At 39.7% G+C, this 14,822-nt stretch overlaps 2 protein-coding genes across 2 annotated transcripts in view; one reads left to right on the top strand and one right to left on the bottom strand.

Annotated features, from left to right (window-relative positions):
- The window catches only part of zgc:195212 (DUF4554 domain-containing protein), a 34,962-nt gene extending 30,329 nt beyond the window's left edge, over window positions 1-4,633 (bottom strand). The window contains exon 1 of the mRNA XM_047353850.1: window positions 4,537-4,633. The gene's annotated coding sequence lies outside the window, so the exon portion shown is untranslated. The remainder of the gene's footprint in view (window positions 1-4,536) is intronic.
- A 154-nt stretch (window positions 4,634-4,787) lies between these two features.
- The window catches only part of slc16a2 (solute carrier family 16 member 2), a 42,539-nt gene continuing 32,504 nt past the window's right edge, over window positions 4,788-14,822 (top strand). The window contains exon 1 of the mRNA XM_047353848.1: window positions 4,788-5,218. Within this exon, the coding sequence (XP_047209804.1) occupies window positions 4,789-5,218 (430 nt within the window). The 5' untranslated portion in view covers window position 4,788. The remainder of the gene's footprint in view (window positions 5,219-14,822) is intronic.

The raw sequence follows: 14,822 nt of genomic DNA, 5'->3' as shown, positions 1-14,822 counted from the left end.
AGTTTTAGTGACTTGTGTTTAGTGACTTGGGCAAAGGAAATTTCTATCAATGCTTTATTTCAGTCTAAATTGGTGAAACAATTTAACAGCAGTGCAAAACGTATTCTCATGTTCTCAGTGGAAAAAAGATGACAGTGAGAAAAAGCATAAATTAAAGATTATATCCATCAGTGTTTTTTCCACTAACAAATTGGGAATAAAAACACAGTTGGATAATGAATTATGAATTTAAACTGCAGGGTTCTTTAAAACATGCGCTCAAGAAAACAAACTGCTAATTCTGCTTTCTATGTACTTGAGTCGATGACTTCACAAAAGGCGTATTAATTCAGTAGACCAGCGGCAAGAAGTTAACACTGTGGCGGATGAGCCACTTGTTTTAAAAAAAATAAAAAACATTTATTTTATGGCCTTAATTGAAAGTTATCATGGTGGCGCAGTTGGTAGCACTGTTGCCTTGCAGCAAGAAGGTCCCGGGTTCAATTCCCGGCCAGGGGTCTTTCTGCATGGAGTTTGCATGTTCTCCCCGTGCATGCGTGGGTTCTCACCAGGTACTCTGGCTTCCTCCCACAGTCCAAAGACATGCCTGTTAGGTTAATTGGTCAATCTAAATTGCCCTTAGGTGTATGAATGAGTGTGCATGGTTGTTTGTGTGTTGCCCTGCGATGGACTGGTGACCTGTCAAGGGTGTACCCTGCCTCTCGCCCATAGACTGCTGGAGATAGGCACCAGCTTCCCCGTGACCCACTATAGAATAAGCCGTAGAAAATGACTGACTGACTGAAAGTTATCAGACAGGAATTGGGCAGAGATAGAAGGGGGGCAGGGTTAATAGCAGGGGTCTGCAGGTCAGAGGTGATACCCTCCATATATGGGGCACCTGCTCTGCTGCTCTACCACCCTTACACTCTTCAAAAACCAAATCCATGTTTTTAATTGTTGAAATCCATGCAGTTTTCTCAAATATTGGTCAAACCCTTTGCTGCATTTGCACAGAACACAAGTGAACACATTTGAAAGGGAAATGCAATAACAGGTGAATAAAGATAAAAAAACAAACAAAAAAAATTTACATACATACTAACCATTTAGTTGCCCTTATGTCATATGTGATGTGACTAGAGGCACACTCCTGTTATTGGAAGAGTTTACTTTATCTTGAACAGTTAGTGTTTTACAACAAAATAGTAAGACAAAGAGTAAAACTGACACTGACATAACGTTGTATACTGTAGGTAGCAAAATACAGGTCCTTCTCAAAAAATTAGCATATTGTGATAAAGTTCATTATTTTCCATAATGTAATGATGAAAATTTAACATTCATATATTTTAGATTCATTGCACACTAACTGAAATATTTCAGGTCTTTTATTGTCTTAATACAGATGATTTTGGCATACAGCTCATAAAAACCCAAAATTCCTATCTCACAAAATTAGCATATTTCATCCGACCAATAAAAGAAAAGTGTTTTTAATACAAAAAACGTCAACCTTCAAATAATCATGTACAGTTATGCACTCAATACTTGGTCGGGAATCCTTTTGCAGAAATGACTGCTTCAATGCGGTGTGGCATGGAGGCAATCAGCCTGTGGCACTGCTGAGGTCTTATGGAGGCCCAGGATGCTTCGATAGCGGCCTTTAGCTCATCCAGAGTGTTGGGTCTTGAGTCTCTCAACGTTCTCTTCACAATATCCCACAGATTCTCTATGGGGTTCAGGTCAAGAGAGTTGGCAGGCCAATTGAGCACAGTTATACCATGGTCAGTAAACCATTTACCAGTGGTTTTGGCACTGTGAGCAGGTGCCAGGTCGTGCTGAAAAATGAAATCTTCATCTCCATAAAGCTTTTCAGCAGATGGAAGCATGAAGTGCTCCAAAATCTCCTGATAGCTAGCTGCATTGACCCTGCCCTTGATAAAACACAGTGGACCAACACCAGCAGCTGACACGGCACCCCAGACCATCACTGACTGTGGGTACTTGACACTGGACTTCTGGCATTTTGGCATTTCCTTCTCCCCAGTCTTCCTCCAGACTCTGGCACCTTGATTTCCGAATGACATGCAGAATTTGCTTTCATCCGAAAAAAGTACTTTGGACCACTGAGCAACAGTCCAGTGCTGCTTCTCTGTAGCCCAAGTCTGGGGAATGCGGCACCTGTAGCCCATTTCCTGCACACGCCTGTGCACGGTGGCTCTGGATGTTTCTACTCCAGACTCAGTCCACTGCTTCTGCAGGTCCCCCAAGGTCTGGAATCGGCCCTTCTCCACAATCTTCCTCAGGGTCCGGTCACCTCTTCTCGTTGTGCAGCGTTTTCTGCCACACTTTTTCCTTCCCACAGACTTCCCACTGAGGGGCCTTGATACAGCACTCTGGGAACAGCCTATTCGTTCAGAAATTTCTTTCTGTGTCTTACCCTCTTGCTTGAGGGTGTCAATAGTGGCCTTCTGGACAGCAGTCAGGTCGGCAGTCTTACCCATGATTGGGGTTTTGAGTGATGAACCAGGCTGGGAGTTTTAAAGGCCTCAGGAATCTTTTGCAGGTGTTTAGAGTTAACTCGTTGATTTAGATGATTAGGTTCATAGCTCGTTTAGAGACCCTTTTAATGATATGCTAATTTTGTGAGATAGGAATTTTGGGTTTTCATGAGCTGTATGCTAAAATCATCCGTATTAAGACAATAAAAGACCTGAAATATTTCAGTTAGTGTGCAATGAATCTAAAATATATGAATGTTAAATTTTCATCATTACATTATGGAAAATAATGAACTTTATCACAATATGCTAATTTTTTGAGAAGGACCTGTATGTCTTGCGTAAGTTTGATTGATTTTACATAAAAGTCTAGATGGTAACTTTAAAAATCTTTTTTAATTATTTAAATAATAATTTTTTGACTAAAGATATACAACTTTTACCCCACTGTATTGGTATCATAACTTCTGGCTAGGGATATCATAAAAAGTATACAAAGAGAGAGGTTAATCTTAATAAATTAGAATGTCCTTAAAAAGTAAATGTTTCTTAAAGGTTAAATTAAAAAATGAAACTCGTATATTGTATGCATTCATTAATGATATAAGGACTGAAACAATTAATCGGATTAATCATGATTATTTGATTATTTCAATGACAATCAACTAATTTTGTAATGGAATAAACGATTATTCCATTACAGACTCCAGTTAACGACATGCCATTTGCTGAAAGAGCAACTCATTCAGAGCAGTAATTAAGCCAAAACTGTACATAAATATATAGATTTAGCATTTAAGATGAAAAACCTTCTTTGTCTGTAAATATGTTCTATCCAAAACTTGTGGCATAGTTTTAGCTTCACCTGGTTCATATTCTGTTTAAAAATTATCAACGGATTAATCGATTAGCAAAATAATCGTTAGTTGCAGAACAGTGTACAGTCCTCTGCAAGTTTTACTACCATACTTCTTCCTTCCACTTAACTTTCCATTTATATAAACTCTGTAACCACCAAGATACTCAGTTACCTTTGTGGGTTACCCTAGTAGAGGGTGTCAGTGACTGTAGAGTTAGCAGTCTTACCCATGATTTCGTAGGGCATAACATGACCATAAAATAACATTTGTCATTTAAAAAAAAAACCTTTTAGTCTGATATTAGTCCTAAATTGAATGTGGGGTTTTCTTTGGCTGTAAATCGTAATCATCTACATTAACTGAAACAAAGGCTTGGTGAACATAAATAGCTTTAACTTTCTGAATTGAATCGCTAAAATAAATGGTTTTTCAATTATCTTATCATGTACTGAGAGGCACTCGTCTGCTGCTGTAGCCTCCTAAAAGAAGGCCATTGGCTAATGTAGTGTTAATAATGTTAAAACTGACACTTTTATGATTTTAGCATACTTTTGAGACATAATATTCATTAATACGTCGTGTAGAGGAATATCGCTTCATATAGGTCGTACTAAAGTATATGCTGAATAAATGTAAGTAAAGATTAGCTGGTTAATTTAATAGAATAAACTGTTACTGCTGCTAAGAAGCGTACAGTTGATCAGGTTAGCTACAGTATGCTAGTCGCCGTTCCACTCCATTCGGCAATATTCGTCTCTTTCCGTCACGGCCAGGAAGTATCGTGTTGAAGCCCAGCCATTGGCTCCAACCAGAGCGTTACAGTACTGGCTCCAACCGTCTGCCCGCCGGGAAGAGGGCACAGGAGGCGGGGGCGAGCAGCAGCTCGATGACGGCTGGAGCCGTGCTGACAGTTAAAAGCCGACACAGCCCACAACTGGGACTCACACAGGCCTACCGACATCTGAAAGGGCGTGAATGAGTCAAGGGAAAAAAGGGGAGCGATAAATCACTACCGTCTGCGAGATGTTACGGACCGGGTGCCAACTGTGCGACAAGAAGGCTCGGTGTCGAAGCGGAGCGGACGCACCGAGCGGAACCAGTAGTACAAGTAAATAAATATATGAGTTAACTCTCTACAGGCAGTTCCTGGGAACACAACTTATATTAGAAAGGAAGATTAGGCCGGTGAATACCTGGAAACACGGAGCCCACAATGGGAAATGTAACGCTTGCAGTCAGGGGTTTATTCTCAGAGGTTGACGCTCAGACTTCGGCTTCAGGCGGCGTCTAGGAGGCTTGTGTGCCCGTCAACCACCATCCGTCTTGCACGTTTGACAGATAGCCAATCAAATCTGTTATTCAAATCGCTGCTCTTATGTCAATGACCTATATCCCAGGCATGAGCGCCAAAATCCAACAGTAACCTCTCCTTCAGTCCAGACAGCATGGGGACCAACGGGTTAGAGAATCAGGCGCAGCCGTCCACTGAAATGTCCCGGGCGGAGCAGCCGGCTGCAGAGTCTCAGATGGAGCCGAGAGATGCTCCCCTGGACCCGGATGGCAGCAAGGATGGCCAGCCGGTGGGCAGCGAGTGTAAAATCGCGAAGGAATATAGTGCCGTGCAGCTGATCGAGGGTGAGTCCAAGCCTCCCCTCTCCGCCTCTCCTGATGCTGAAGCTGGGTTGCAGCTGGAGATGCACGGCCAGGGACCCGGATTTGTCCCGCCAGAAGGGGGCTGGGGCTGGCTTGTGGTTTTTGCTGCAACCTGGTGCAACGGGTCCATATTCGGGATTCAGAACTCTTTTGGCATCCTTCATATGATGCTGGTGCAGGAGCACACAGACCCGAAGGACCCAACGTCCCAGTTCAAAGTGGGTGAGTACCAAAATCATCAAGTGGACTGAGCTGCACTTTGTCCAAGATGAACATGGAGCTTAGACATGCACCAATAAATCTGATATAGATCGGAATCAGACGGTTTTTCTTTAAATACTGAAGTATTTGTTTCCTGAGAACTTTAGCCATTTTCAGCATATAAAGGCACCCACGTGAATTTCTAAGAACGATTTTTAGTTAAATGTTTGCTTTTGATACTTTAATGGGGATAATCTAGTTAAATTCTTTATGGTCAGTTGGATTTAAAACTAATACCTGGCCCAAAGAACTTGCTTGACATGTTTCCTTCTCTTTTATGTGCTATAGAACCTTTTTTATAGAAAACCTAATGGTCAAAATTGGAATTGGCACTTTAGACCTAAAAAAAACCCCCCAAAAAAACGGAAATCACGATCAGCTAGGAATAGCCTGATCGGTGAATCTCTGCAATAAATGACCTGTAGATTAAAAAGGTGGAGTTATGGAGAACTATACATAGACTGTTACATATATTCCACTCACATGCTGAGTTGAAACGGTAAACTTTAAGCCCTTTGCATTTATTATGTACTAATGGTGTGATAACCTTAACTGAAAATATCAGTTTTTACAAAAAACGTTGAAATAAAATGTATAACAGTCTAATTGCTTTGGTGTAAAATACAAATTCAACAATTATTCCCACTACTCACGACATAACATTGATTTTTTTTTTTTACAGTTATAATAATTTTATATATAACATTTATTTGATACTTAAATTTTGGATAGAATAAACTCCTGGTAAATAGCTAAATATGTCAGTCTCGTAAGTGGGGAGATCTGAAGTAGGTTTCTTTCAGCCAGCTGTCTGGCAGTGCTCAGCTACATAGAATGCTGTGTTACAGCCTAAGAAAACTCCAGTCATTCTGACCCTTTATCTTTCATCTATATAAAAGGACTTTAAACCGTAGAAATGTTATGATGGAAACATTTGATCCTGTAACGTTTTCTGATGATGATGCAGTTTTTCCAGTGCTGCTTTTTAACACTTGGTTTGATCACATGACTTTCTGAGCTCTAACAGGAACACTAACGCGTAGAATGGCCTTCATCGACCACGTCTATGTATTATTTCTTCATTAGCAGCACTGTAATAGAAGAGCTGCGGGGAAACGGCTGTAATTTGTGAACAGGTAACATCTTTGATAGATTTTTCACTTTGAGGCTTCAAATTATAGCAAATAATTAAACAAAGTGAAACTTGTGAATGACTGGATTAAAAAAAAAACAAAAAAACCCCAAAACGGGCTGTTTTATCTTTATTTAATTTACAGCTTGAAAAGTTGCAGTAATTCAATTCTGCAATAACATACACATCTTATAGTTGCATTATGTACCAAACGTTAACATTTTCTTTCAGGAACTATCTCTGTGTGACAATGTAACTGCTGTTGACCACTGGTTTTAGTCTCCATGATCAGAATATTAACACAGATTCCACTGAAACCATTTTGCCTGCAATTATATCACCAGCTGTAAAGTTGAATGAGCAAATGTGTCATCTGCTTAGTGGATTATTTCTTTTGTTACTATTATTTTTGGCATTGGGTTCCTCTTTTCGTTCTTTCCTGTTCTCGCCGTACAATAGCACCAGAGGGTATTTTTCTGAAGTTCTTTTCATATTTCACAATCACCAGCCAAGGTTAAGGGCAGTGTGTGGGAGGAGATTAAATGGCTGCCTGGAACAAATTAACCCATTCATTATTACAAATGCCAGGGTGAGAAAACAATTAATTGAAAAACCCTCTCATATCTTATTATTTGTATAAATATAAATGAGAGTTAGTTGGGTAATTTTTACTTTTAATTTGGGGTAATTCTTTAGGCCTTAGGAATTGTATTGGATCCAGGTTTTGGCCATCAAAGTTCTGTTTCACCTTTATCACTTCAGTCTTTATTTTACCAGGTCCTCCGGGGGGTACATAAGACAAATTAGAACTACCAAAACAGGGTGTGTATAAAACCTTTTCATGTTTTAACAGTAAAATGTTGGTGAGGTGGGTTGCAAAACACAGATGGTGTTGTTTTTGCCCAATAACTACAGCAAGATACAGTTTTATTCATTTTCTGTCCACAAGCACCTGGAGAGGCCGATGAGTTGAAAAGGCTTACATGATTGGTGGGGAGCGAGCCCCTCGTGAAGCGACTCAACTAGGGAGAGAGATTCAAACCACAGCTCGCTGCACAGTTGGCAAATCAGGGGAATGAGTGAGACGGGGGCAGAAGTAAGGCTCGGCAGGAGCGGGGGATTAATCTTTAATCAACGTCTGAAGTAATTTTGATCTGTGTGCTACTGATATGAAACAGAGCAGAAGGGGAATTGCAGTGAACAAAGAGTACATTTCCGAACTTGTTACCACGTTTGAAAAAGCAAGTTGGCTGGAAAGTGTCAGAAAGACTCCGTTAGAAGTTTTATTGGTAAAGTTGGGATTAATAACTTATCTGTTTAAAATAGCTGTTAGTGATAGGTAGAGTAGTTAACAAGCAACCTGAATCAAGCCAGACTAACTTGAGATGTACTCTTAAAACCATTCTGAGATTGTCCAAGTCTGTCTTCCAAACAGTTGTGTATAATTACACCATTGTTGTCAATGTTTGGCCTTACTCTATTTGGTTTGGCTCTTTTAACCGTTAGGTAGGATGCAGATTCTAAAGTCCATGTAAAATCGATGAGGATGTGGAAAGTGTTCTTTCAAGGTTTACTGAGGGTTTAAAATGTTGCGCTTATTTTGTCTGTCATACTCTTCTTAGAGGTTAAAGATATTTTAATAATTTCATCAGAGAAAGTGCTGCTGTGACATGTGTTTTCTCTCGGCTATATGGAGAACAAAGTAGAGCGGCCCTGCCCTTCCCCCACCTGTTGCTGCACAGATCCAGGCAGCTGACAGAAAGAATGGAAATACAGTTTTCCCTTGTTTAAAAGACAAATAAATTTGGCTTATTCTATATTTAGAATTAAGTCAATGTATCAAAATTAATAATAATAAAATAACAGCACACAATTATTCTATTTGTAATAGTTATTATGTTAGATTATCTTAGTAGCAGTAGAAAAATTGTGAATACAATGAGACGTTGCGTTTGTTGTCAGAAAAAATGACATTTCTTAAGGTGGAGATGCAAATTTATCAGGATGATAACTATTAAACTTATTCTGAACAAATAGGAATAGAACAAAATAAACAGCAATCTGAAGTCCAAACTGGAAATCCAGCAGTGGATGCAAGAAAGGAATAGCGCCAACAGAATAGATAAGCAACCCCAAAGAAATGTCTCAAGACTTAAAATATATATGAGGAAATGAGCATTTAGGTAAGGTAAGGTAAGGTTAAGTTTATTTATATAGCGCTTTTCAGCAACGAGACACTCAGAGCGCTGTATGTGCAATTACAATACAATCACAAAGCAAATAAACACAGATACAGACACAGAAAAACAAATCAAATGATAAAATCAAACAACAGAGGTAATTTAAAAAAGTAAAATAAAATCAAATAAAGAGAATAGAATGATGGACAAGAAAATGAAAGAAAAATTGGACTGAAAACGCAACTAATCATGCCTAAATGGCACAGTCAAAGGCCACTCTAAACAAATAAGTTTTTCATCTTGATTTAAAGCAACTTAGGGTTTCAGTGCTTTTACAGTTTTCTGGCAGTTTATTCCAGATTAGTGGAGCATAAGAACTAAAAGCTGCTTCTCCATGTTTGGTTCTGGTTCTGGGTATGCAGAGTAGATTTGAGCCAGAAGACCTGAGAGGTCTGGGTGGTTGATACACTGACAACAAGTCTGTAATGTATTTTGGTGCTAAGCCATTCAATGATTTATAGACTAACAGAAGTATTTTAAACTCTATTCTCTGAGCTACAGGGAGCCAGTATCTGGACTTTAGAACCGGGGTGATGTGCTCCACTTTCTTAGTTCTAGTGAGGATGCGGGCAGCAGCGTTCTGGATCAACTGCAGCTGTCTGATCAACTTTTTAGGCAGACCTGTGAAGACACCGTTGCAGTAATCAATTCTACTAAAGATGAACGCATGAATTAGTTTTTTCAAGGTCCTGCTGAGACATTAGTCCTTTAATCCTGGAGATGTTCTTTAGGTGATAGAAGGCCGACCTTGTTACTGTCCAAAGATTATTACTTCAGTTTTGTTTTAGGCCCATCCATGCATTGATTTCTTCTAAGCATTTACCCGGCGCTTCAATGGGTTCATGGTCACCTGGTGACATCGTAACATATAGCTGTGTCGTCTGCATAGTTATGATAACTTACGTTGTTGTTTATTAAAATCTGAGTTAGGGAGAGCATGTAGATATTGAATAGGAGGGGCCCTAAGATGGACCCTTGGGGAACGCCACATGTGATTTTTGTGGTCTCTGATGTAAAGTTACCTACTGACACAAAAAGTCCCAGTCCTTAAAGTAGGATTTAAACCAATTGAGTGCTGTACCAGAAAGGCCGACCCAGTTTTCCAGGTGCTCTAATAAAATGGAGTCATCAACAGTGTTGAATGCTGCACTAAGGTCCAATAATACCAGCACTTTGGTTCTTCCACAGTCTGCATTTATACGGATGTCATTGAACACCTTGACAAGAGCAGTCTCTGTACTGTGGTGAGCAGGAAGCCTGACTAGAAGACATCGAAGCGGTTGGTCGTTGTTAGGAAGTTGTTTAACTGCTGAAACAAAGCTTTTTCAATAATCTTACTGATGAAGGGAAGGTTTGATATAGGCCTGTAGTTCTGTAGTAGCAGCTTGTCCAAGTTGCTCTTTTTCAATAAGAGGTTTGATAATTGCTGTTTTCAGGGCCTGGGGGAAAACACCTGACAAAAGGGACGTGTTTATTATTTGAGTTAAATCAGATGTTATTACAGGCAAAACTTTCTTAAGGAAAGCTGTGGGTAAAAGATTGAGACAGCAGGAAGAAGAGCTTAGTTGCTGTATGATTTCTTCTAAGTTTTTGTAGTTTATTTGGTGAAATTGGGAAATTTTGTCAAAATCAGTTTTAGTTGGAGACAACATTGGTACTGAAGTTGATGTGGATGTGCTGACTGCCCCTCTGATCTTTTGGGTTTTTTCTGTAAAGAAGTTAGTAAATTAATTGCAGGCCCTGGTAGAGTGGAGTTCAGATGCTACAGTTACAGGAGGGTTTGTTAATCTGTCGACCGTTGCAAATAATGCAAAAGCATTGTTAATGTTTTTACTGATCTCAGAAAAGAAAGATTCCCTTGCATTCTTCAGTTGTAGGTTATATCTGTATAGTCTCTCTTTATAGATAATATAGTGAACCTGGAGTCCAGTCTTTCGCCACCTGCGTTCAGCTTTTCGACACTCCTTTTTTTCACTTCTGACTGGTGGAGCACTTCTCCACAGAGACATTTTCTTCCAAGAAACGACTTTCACTTTAATTGGAGTAATTGAATCAATGAAGTCCGAGATTTTAGAAGGAAAGTTATCTACTAGCTCATCTACTGTGTTACAGGGCAAAGTGGAGGTAGAAGAGTAAATCTGGTTAAGGGTTTCAGGAGCACCGTCCTTAAAGATGCGTTTTCTTATCATGTCTCTTTGGCAAACTGAGTCATTGCAGATGATGCTTTCAAAAATAACAGAAAAGTGGTCAGATAGGGCAACATCAGTTACAGACACCTTGGAAATGTTTAGACCCTTAGTGATGATCAAGTCCAAAATATGTCCCTGTTTGTGCGTTTGCTGTTTAACATGTTGAGTCAAACCAACATTTCTAAGAGTGTCACATAGATCTATTGTACTTCTGTCTTCAGGATTGTCCATGTGAATGTTGAAGTCTCCCACAATAATTAAACAGTCATAATCAACACAAATCACAGATAAAAGCTCATCAAAATCACTGAAAAGGTTTGTTTTGGACTTAGGAGGCCTGTAAATATTCAAGAACAGGGTTCGGACCGGGCTCTTTACCTGGAGAGCCAAATATTCAAAAGAGTCAAATTTTCCCAGAAATACTTTTTTACACTCTAATAAATCTTTAAACAAAGTGGCCACCCCTCCACCTTTTCTTTGCTGTCTGCTCTCACAAAGAAAATTGTAATTCGGAGGCGTCGACTCTATCAGAATGGGAGCTTCATTAAATTAATGTAACCATGTTTCTGTTAAAAACATAACATCAAGATCGTGGTCAGTAATGAAGTCATTGATTAAAAATGATTTTCCTGACAGAGATCTAATGTTCAGTAAAGCCAGTTTATATGACTTAGTTGTTGATATTAACTCTGTGTCTGGTTCTACCTGACAGTTAATGGCTTTTTTTTTTATTGTTTTCTACTGTCTCTTATCCTTTTGGGTTTGTTCTTTCTGTCACGTATAAGCACAGAGATTTTACAACTATCTCCTATTAGGGGACCAAGTTTTTCCTGGACATGCTCATTTCTGATAGAGTTACCACTGGGGCCCAGATTGTATCACAGAGAAGTGATTTGAAGGTCCTGATTAGGAGGAGATAGATTAGGAGGTGGTGGAGGTCTGCGGCATTTGTAAGATGTTGGTTTAGTAGCAGGGCCTCGGCCACAGGGGGATGTTGAATGGAGAAGATGTCAGAGCCATTTGGGTCCCGATTTTAAGAGCTCCTTTCATGTTATCAGAATCCAGTAAAACAAAAAGCGGGCTCAGTGGGGAGATGGGAGAGTTCTGTGCGGTCTGGGTCTGGGTTTGGGGGGATGGGGGTATAATGAGGGGTCCACTTCTCCTGTGGATTTCGACGGGGAGACCCTTTGTGATGACTTCTCTTTCTCAGCCAACTGGCTGATTGTTTCTGCTGGAGCTGTTGGAGGCAGCGTTATCATTGTTGTTGGTACTCCATGTTCTCTGCTGAAGGTCGAAGCTGCAGGCGGATTATTTACTGAATAGAAGAGATTAGATGTGAGACGTCTGGCTCATTGCTTGTTCAAACAGAAACCATCTTGCTTGAAGAGTTGTCTTTTTTCCCAAAAAATATTAAAGTTGTTAATGAAGTTCACAGGTGTGGTGGCACATGTTTTTTTCAACCACTTATTAATCATCAGAAGTCTGGAAAAAACCTCCTCTCCACAGAAAATCGGTGCAAAGGGTCCGCTGAGAAACACCTTGATATTGAGACCTCCAACAATATTCAGAAGACGAGTGAAATCCTCCTCCAGTCTTTCTGATTTTTTCTTAGCCACGTCATCCATGGCTCCACAGTGTATAATAAGGTTTTCTAGAGACGGGCTCTTTTCTGTGATTGCAAGAATATTCTCTGAGATATCGGAGACCACGTTACTGGTACCAATCATAACTTCTGTTTTTCTTGTGGCAGAAGTTTTTATTGTTCTCAGAAGATGGATCGTTTTCCTGGTTTTCATTCTGTAGTGGAGCAAATCTGTTTTGGAGGAGAATACCATTATTTCCAGCTGTCTCCCTCCTATCAGTTGTTGTGACAGCAGCTCGCTGTCGAAGTCTCCTTTTCCCAGGGGAAACGGGGGCATTTCTCTGTAATTCTGGCCATTCTAATTTATTTAATTGCTGAGATCTTCCAGTGAGTCGTCCACCTTGATTTTCTGGGCATGCCCCTAAAACATCCCAGGGGGTTCTGCCTGTAGGTTTATTCTCAGTGTTCTGATTGCCGGTTGAGTTGTTGAGCTGGCTGTCACTGTTTGGGATCCCAGGCAGAGTTGAATCATTGCTGTACCCCATATTCACCTCCACATTCACTTCTAGTCGATGGATTTTTATCTCCAAAACAGCCAATTTCTGTAAAAGTTTGTCGAAGTCCTCTGTGGTGAAGGGAGGCATTTTGTGCTGATTAGCTGGTGTCAACCTGTCCTGCTTTCGAGTTCAATTATAAAAACATCAAAATCCTTTAAAAAAAAAAAAAATAATAATAATAATAATCCTTGGGAGTTAGTCCAATATTTCCGTAATTTTGGCTAAGAGATAAAAAGTTAGGAGTAAAAGAATGCAAGCAAGCAGGGAGCTTAGGAGAAAAGTGAGTTCAACTAATATAGTTTAACATGAGATAAACCGCATAAGTAGAATTAATTAACAGTTAAAGGAAGGCTTTGATTGATCAATAGCATGTTCCACATTGCCAGCATTTTTTAAATGATTACTGCTGGGAGTCCAATCAATCACTTATATAACGTCACACGGATTTGTGTAAATATCATGATGCAGTAAAAAAGTATTTTACCTCAGGTTGCCTCAGGTTTTTCAAAGAATCTGATTGCTATGCCTAACTAAATTATTTCAAAAACTGCTTCTTACCATTTTATAGTTCACTCTTACCCAGAAGAAATAATCAGGAGCTTATGGAAATCTTGCACCAAAGAACTGGACTAATAACGTTTTCTCTCCTCATAATTTTAGGGTACAATTAGTCAATTATTATTTTTTTGCATTGAGGCAGAGACACACACATTTGTTGGTGGTTGTTTATTCACCAAAAACATTAGGGGAAATTCTCAAGCATTATATAGAGAAAGTGATATGTAGGGGATCTGTTTTCTTTTTATTTTTTGAGCAGTGGGCTTACAGCCATGATTACCTGTCCAGCTTCTGGCATATCGCCCACATTGGTGCTGATTTGCCTCTATGCTGCCTGAGATTTCTCCAGCATCTCTGCTGGCAGCTTAAAATCCCAAGTTGGCAGGTCTGAAGGCACGGTTTGCTTTTTGGCATTCCAGAGGGCAGGGGAATGGGTTCAGGTTGAATCATGGCCTCATGAACCTTCACACAGTTATATAAGCAGATGGACAAATATGGCAGAAATTGGCTTTTTTATGGGTGTGTGTTTGATTTTTTTTTCTCTTTTTTTGGACCTTTGCTTAATAAGGCTGGAGAAAGAGCAGAGGAAGGAAGGCATTCAGAAAAACGTCGGTGTTTCGTAAAATATTAAAATAAACGTATTTAGATAAAAAACGTATTCAAAAACAGAACCCCAAGCTTATTTTACAAACACACATGAAGCTCATCTGCTTTTACATTAATATTGATACCCAAACAAGTGGCTTTCATCGACTGACAGCTTGGATTAACTAAAAATCTTTCATCATCAGAGGGATTTTAAGAACATTCAGAAAGTGGCAGCAAATAAATAAGTCATGAAACATCCAGCGATTTCCGCTGTCAAAACTCATTTTTGAACAGAGGCCCTTTGACCATACTCCCCTTTTTAGCTGTTGTAGGTGGTTTTGCTAATGTTTTGTCCAGTGCTTTTAATTTCATACAATTGTAGCCGAGGCGCATTGCGCTGTAGCTGTCATCGCATCCGGGTAGCGATTATGTATTGTGACTCGAAACACATTGGTAGAAAATCTGATGTTGTCAACTCCAGTAATTTTATAAGGCCCTTGACCTTTTCTTAGCTTTTTACAGTTTGCTACACCTGCTGCTATCTGCAAGCAGCATTTCAACCAGTTTCTTTTCTTGCATTGTTCTCAAACAACATACATCCTACTCTGTTCTTATTCTTTACCCACACAGGGAGGGGTATTGTTTAACGGTTCAGTGAATTGCTCAACACGACCCGCTGTGGACTAATAGGAGTGGATTGGAATTAATGGAAACTAAAG

Source organism: Girardinichthys multiradiatus, chromosome 23 (assembly GCF_021462225.1).
Source record: "Girardinichthys multiradiatus isolate DD_20200921_A chromosome 23, DD_fGirMul_XY1, whole genome shotgun sequence".
Taxonomy (NCBI): domain Eukaryota; kingdom Metazoa; phylum Chordata; class Actinopteri; order Cyprinodontiformes; family Goodeidae; genus Girardinichthys; species Girardinichthys multiradiatus.
Note: the sequence above shows the minus strand (reverse complement) of the source record. Positions and strands in the feature narration are given on the sequence as shown.